We start from the raw sequence: 6327 nt of genomic DNA on the forward strand, positions 1-6327 counted from the left end.
TTTTGCTATTAGAAATATTTTGAATTTTACATCATTGCATCGTAGGATGTTATTTGCATTTTGTCAACGTCTGTTGGCCAGCAGAAATACTGTTATTTACAGCTGTGTACACTCCGACTCTTATTTTCATTCCACCTTTTGGAAACACAGTCGGAGTATTCTCTATTAGGGATTTTTATTCACCATTTTTTGATCTTTTTAAATATTTTAATAGTGTTTTTTTTGAGTGTATATCTTCTTAAATATTTTAATGTAGTTTTTTTAGTGTATATTTTTATTGTATGGGTCATCGACCTGAAATAAAGGATAATAATAATAATAATAATTAGCCAAATCAAAATCTTTTAGCCATTTTGAGTAACTTTAGCCAGTTTATGATCTCAAGTGTGGCAACAGCTTTCTCGTCATTCAGGAGTCCCTAATTTTACAAATCAAGTTGTTTTGTATGATGTTCATGATGGTTTTTACATTAAAGAAATATGTGTTTAGTTTTTGCATTTATAATCTGTGTTTTTATGACATTTCAGGGATAGAAATCCTTTTTCATTTTTGGTGGTAAACTTTAAACTCCAGAAATAAAATTAGGTAGCAATTGAATTCTAAATATCTGGTAGCAATGTTAAGTGTATATTACAAGAGGTACAGATTGAATATTTCTGCCACATTCAGTTAGTATTCACAGTATGATAGCTTGTCATAAGTTACAGGCTTCTCATGTTGCAAATTTATGCAGTCTTCCATAACCTAAATGTTTGAGCCAAACAAGTAAAACAATTTTCCATGCAGAAGACAGCATTTATGGTACAGCACAATGGCAGTGTAGATACAATTATTGTGGTATTTAAGGCCCTGGTTTTACTTGTATGTCATAGTTGTGATCAAGCAGGCTGAAATAGCATCTTGAATATAAGTACTTTTCTTGAGACAAAAAGGGCTAGGCCAAACAAAACTCTTGTAAAACAAGACACAACGATATATATTCATTTAAATTACTCACTGTTTGAGGGCATTCATTGTTTTAATGATTATGATAACATTTTTGCCTAGATAATTTTTCATTTGATATTTTGATATCATCAAGAAATGTCTGGTGATGTTCACTTCTAGATCACTAAACTGGTGGAATCTACAAAAATATTAAAATCATTCAGAATCACATAATTTCTTGTATAAGTTATAGCAGTTTGAAAGTAGGCCGAATGGGAGTCAGTCAAGCTGAATGCCATTTAAATTGGAAGGCAGCAAAATTACCTTTCACCTATTGGACCACCCTAGGTGGTTTCTTGTGAACCATAATTGTGTAATTAGGGGGTCTTCATGCATGAAATCACATGATGAGATGACCTAGATTTGACCTTTCAGATAACCTCAGTTTTTCTCCTTTTCCTTTGTATTATGACTCAGTTTGTGAAAGTTTCCTTTGAAATAATGGTTTTTACTATCAAACTGAGTAGTTGCAGGCCAAATTTTGATACAGCAAAGTAGGTAAAACTTTTGATAGACTCAAGGACGACCCAGGACTCTCAGAGGCAAAGCAGGCCTCAGTGTATTCATGGACGTTACGTTCATGATGTATTGTAGTATCGAACGGCAACAGTGTTTGTTTTACGTACCAGGGAATTTGTAACTTTGTAGAAAGGAGATTAAACTGTTTCAATACATTGCAACTTTGTAGGAAGGAGGGTAAACTGTTTCAACATCTTACAAGTTATTGTTACGCGTGGTTTTCTGTTGAGGTCGTCGAGTCTCTAAGAATTCGATATTCAATAGCCACTACATTAGCCAAACAGGAATTTTTGTAGCCATTTTTAACTTTCTTTCGCATTTGGCGAATTGGCGAATAGGTAGCGGGAGCCCTGCATATGCTTGAGTACATGGTCCTTCCTTTTAAATGTTTACCACACTCTCTGCATTGATGTGGTCTGATCTCTGAATGGATCAGCATATTAATGTTTGTGACCACACTCTATACATTTACGCTGGCTGGTACCAGTACGGGTCAACACACGCATTATAGGTCAGTGATTCTGTGTGAAAGTTTTACCAAACTCTGTACATTCATATGGTCTGACAGTAAGTGACACAAGAATGGATTAATGTATGGTTGAATACCTTTTTCCTTCCTTTTAAATGTTTTACCTCTCGTCTCTGCATTTCCGGGTTCTGATCTTTTAATTGGTCCGCATGCGCCTTCTAAGACTGCCCTTCTTTATGAATGTTTGACCACACTCATCACATTCATGCTGTCAGACACAAGAATGGATCAACATAATGGTTTTTAAGACTGCTCTTGTGTGTGAATGTTTTACCACATTCTTTACATTCGTGTGTCTGACACCAGAGTGGATTAACATATCGTTGAGTACCTGGTCCTTCCTTTTATATGTTTTACCACACTCTCCGCATTTATGAGGTCTGATCTCTGAATGAGTCAGCAAGTGCCTTTTAAGGGTGCCCCTCTCTGTGAATGACTTACCACACTCTGAACATTCATGTGGTCTGACACCAGAATGGATTAACATATGACTTTTAAGACTGCCCTTATGTGCGAACTTTTGACCACACTTTGTACATGCATACTGTCTGGTACTGGTATGGGTCAACATATGAATTTTAAGATTGCTCTTCCGTGCAAATGTCTTACCACACTCTGAACATTTATATGGTCTGGTACCGGTATGGGTCAACATATGGCTTTTAAGATTGCTCTTCCGTGCAAATGTCTTACCACACTCTGAACATTCATGTGGTCTGACACCAGAATGGATTAACATATGACTTTTAAGACTGCCCTTATGTGCGAACTTTTGACCACACTCTGAACATGTATATGGTCTGGTACCGGTATGGGTCAACATATGGCTGTTAAGATTGCTCTTCCGTGCAAATGTCTTACCACACTCTGAACATTTATATGGTCTGGTACCGGTATGGGTCAACATATGGCTGTTCAGACTGCCCTTCTGTGTGAATGTTTTACCACACTCTGCACATTCATGTGGTCTGACACCAGAATGGATCAACATATGGTTGAGTACATTGGCCTTCCTTTGGAATGATTTTCCACACTCTCTGCATTTATTGGATATGATCTCTGAATGGCTCTGCATATGACTTTTAAGATTGCCCTTCTTTGTAAACGTTTTATCACACTCCTTGCATTTATATGGTCTGATATTTGAGTTGGTCAACACATGTGTCTCACGATTGTCATTCTGAATTAATCTTTCACTGCACTCACTGTGTTTGAATGGCGGGAGATCAGAATTGATTACTGCAAGCCTCTTGAGATACATGTTGTCTCTGAAGGTCTCAACACTTTCTCCACATTCAATTTCGTGTGCCCTTGAGTTCAAGTTATGTGCTCCATCATTGCTGTTTTTCACATAATTTTTACCACAGTCAGTGCTGATTTCACTATCATAGCTGTCCCCATTATGAGAATGGCACTCCACCAAACGGAAGGGATCTTTGTGTAATGTAGATTGGTGTTCAATATGATTGCCCTCATACCATGGATTCAGGTCTTTGATGCTGTTCTCTTGGTTGGACATACCATATTCCCATGTTATACAGCAATATTGCATAATGCTCTGTACAATTATTGATGCATCTGTAAGTAGAAAGATTAATGTAGAACAGTTCAGTAGAGTATGGTAGTGAGGACAAGGCTCCATAAAGAAGTCTTGGGACAGAGAGAGACGTAGGCTTTTGGTGTTACTAATGACTTCATGTACTATTTTACAAAACGGAGACATTTTCATGGATTTTATTGGACTAGTTAAGAGCACAGCTGATTGGCCATCATAGCAATCTGCCAATCTTTATCCAAAAAATTCATGTTAATGGTCACATATAAAGTTACTGAACACAACGTAAAGGCAGCACAGCACAGCAAGGCACAGACTATGAACAAAGTACACACATAAGTCATACAGACACACACACACACACACACACACACACACACAATGACATACATACCATACCAAACAAAACTCAACATCATCACTGTAAAGCAAAACTGTACCTTCCATTGATAATGTATTGTCTTGATAACGTTGACACAGCTTTTCAGTCAGTGTCTCTAATGGTTTCACTAGCTCATGCACATTGTCGAAACATTTTAGAGACTTGAAAATTGCACAACACTCTGAAAGAAATACAAAATGTTTCTATGTTAGAGTTAAGAAGCCATGGAGTAACATTAAAGCGCAGTGGTCGTCGCGCTGCGCATCCTCCTGAGGGGGTCCCCCTCTGTTGTAAACAAATCCAAGAACGCCGCACATGTTACGGGTTGATTGTAATGTTTGCGATATTGCCGCTTGTTAAAATGGCGTCTGATCTGTCACAAGTATACCAACTAACCAAATGTAACACGCGATAAAAGGTCAATTAATCTAAGTTAAATATCTGCTGAATATTGAACAATAATTGCACGCTGGATTGAGATCACATTTGCTCATGATTTTCTTCAGCAGAGCCAGTGCCACTCCCTGACTGTTTGTTTGTTTGTTTTTTAATCCATATAAACAATCAGGGAGTGGCAGGGTTATCAATGTAGACCCCAACCCCCAACTCGGGGCATAGTGGGGATGTGTGGAAATTAGTATTAGGAAATTTCCACCTCTGGAAAATCCCCACCTAAAGCAAGTAAATCCCCATTATTTCCCCGCCCCAATGGCCCAGACATTAAAAGCTGCGCTTGTCCATACAGTGACAAGGGGGTCGATATGAGGAAATTGACGCTCGGGCATAGTTTCATGGCAGACGCGGTCTACCCGCACAACCCCCCATTTGCCCCGTATCGTTCGAGGTGACTACAGTCGGGGTAATAGTTTACACTGGCTGCCGCGCTGTAATATTACAGATCCGCATGTGTCTACACGGGGCAGGTCCATCGGTAAACCCGTCCATCTTACTTGTCCGGTCGTGTTCTGAGGTACACAGCGAACGAAACCTTTTGACCCTGAAAAAAATACCTTTTACTGGGTCACAGGGGCCGCCCACCGTGTACAGACCACAACCTGTGCACTACACCGTATATACGAGTGTTTCACCTCCTCTTCACATGGATCATAGGCCTACCTTGACAGGCTTGTGGAACGCCACAGTTGTTATTGAATGCACTTCCAGTGCCACTGCCGCCATTGCAGTTCGTTCTGTCAAAACTGGGCTCCAAATCCGAAAGAGGACAGTCCTTGTTCATTATTTCCGCCAATTTCATCTTTAGAGTACGAATATTATGTTGCTGGACAAATATTTTAGAAGGATGTAAAATTCAAAACTCTGATTCCGTAAAAGGCCCTGTCATTCGAGAAAAACGGCGGCTCCAGCCAGTGTTGGCACTCGCCAAGCTTTGGGTGATATAATATGACCTTTGACCCCTCAACTGAACATTGAAACATCCCGGCGACCGCGGGTCATCCGGGTACTTGCGGTTTTTTACGTCATTTTTGCGTCACAGCATCGTGAAGGGGTTCGGATTTTTCAACCATCAAAACAATATTCAAAGTTTCAATATACCTAAATGACACAACTTTCAGTGCTGCTTTTTTCTACACAACTGTGTCATTCGCTCTTCTGTATCGTCTGATCCCGGCGTCTGATCTCTCATTCACCGCGCTCGTAAGCTTATGCGTTTCACCTACTGACGTCACTCCGCGGTCGAGAATTTAATCAAATTTGTACGAGAACTCCGCATAATCTTACTCAGGCTTGTTGAATTTCAACATGATTTTAGAAAAAAACATCATCATACATCTAAAAGATTTTCATATTTGCATTATACGCTGTAAAATCAAGTATTTTTCGGCCTGTAAAAATCTGTGCCGTAGTCAGTACTAGTCTGTAGGCCTACTGCATGCAATTCAGTTGTTTATATGTTCATATATAGGTACTGCTTGTGTTAATGGTGGAAGTGAATGCTTTGTAAAGTATTGCCTTTAACGGGTAGAAAAAATCTCTTGTGTGGAAGATAAATTGTCAACAAATACGTAGAATTACTTTGTGTATAGCATTAGCAGTGTTATAGCCAGTGTGCGTGCTTGCAAGAAACCAGCATATTTTAACTAAACCCCCCTAAATCAAACGCAAGAGTGCGACATGTTGCCCAGCTCTCTACCATGAGATATTAGATTGTGTTGGGAGATAATTTAGATGCGGTGAAAAGTAAAGGCTGATATAAGCTGTCCCGTGAACACCAGGTTAGACCCTAATTGACTTGAAAAGTTATTGCTTATCTAGTACATTGTAAAGCATTGATATACTGTGTTGATATCACATTGTCCATTATTGTTATCCTGTAGCTTCAAACACGACGTACAC

At 39.2% G+C, this 6327-nt stretch overlaps 1 protein-coding gene across 1 annotated transcript; it reads right to left on the bottom strand.

Annotated features, from left to right (window-relative positions):
* Positions 1 to 372: 372 nt before the first annotated feature.
* Positions 373 to 5377, bottom strand: LOC139119341 (gastrula zinc finger protein XlCGF57.1-like). Its single transcript, XM_070683113.1, has 3 exons — positions 5089 to 5377; positions 4031 to 4153; positions 373 to 3613 (listed from the first exon to the last, which is right to left on the bottom strand). Exons 1-3 carry the CDS (start codon positions 5225 to 5227, stop codon positions 2247 to 2249), a joined length of 1629 nt encoding a protein of 542 aa, XP_070539214.1. The 5' UTR covers positions 5228 to 5377; the 3' UTR covers positions 373 to 2246.
* Positions 5378 to 6327: the final 950 nt, after the last annotated feature.

Source organism: Ptychodera flava, chromosome 2 (genome assembly GCF_041260155.1).
Source record: "Ptychodera flava strain L36383 chromosome 2, AS_Pfla_20210202, whole genome shotgun sequence".
NCBI classification, from domain to species: domain Eukaryota; kingdom Metazoa; phylum Hemichordata; class Enteropneusta; family Ptychoderidae; genus Ptychodera; species Ptychodera flava.

What these genes read in the sequence shown, in the direction of transcription:
- LOC139119341 (XM_070683113.1), bottom strand. Translation starts at nt 5,227, where the DNA reads ATGAAATTGGCGGAAATAATGAACAAGGACTGTCCTCTTTCGGATTTG. An exon ending in CGTTCCACAAGCCTGTCAAG is followed by an intron (nt 4,154 to 5,088) that starts GTAGGCCTATGA and finishes TATTTCTTTCAG; the next exon opens with AGTGTTGTGCAATTTTCAAG. An exon ending in CAATACATTATCAATGGAAG is followed by an intron (nt 3,614 to 4,030) that starts GTACAGTTTTGC and finishes TTCTACTTACAG; the next exon opens with ATGCATCAATAATTGTACAG.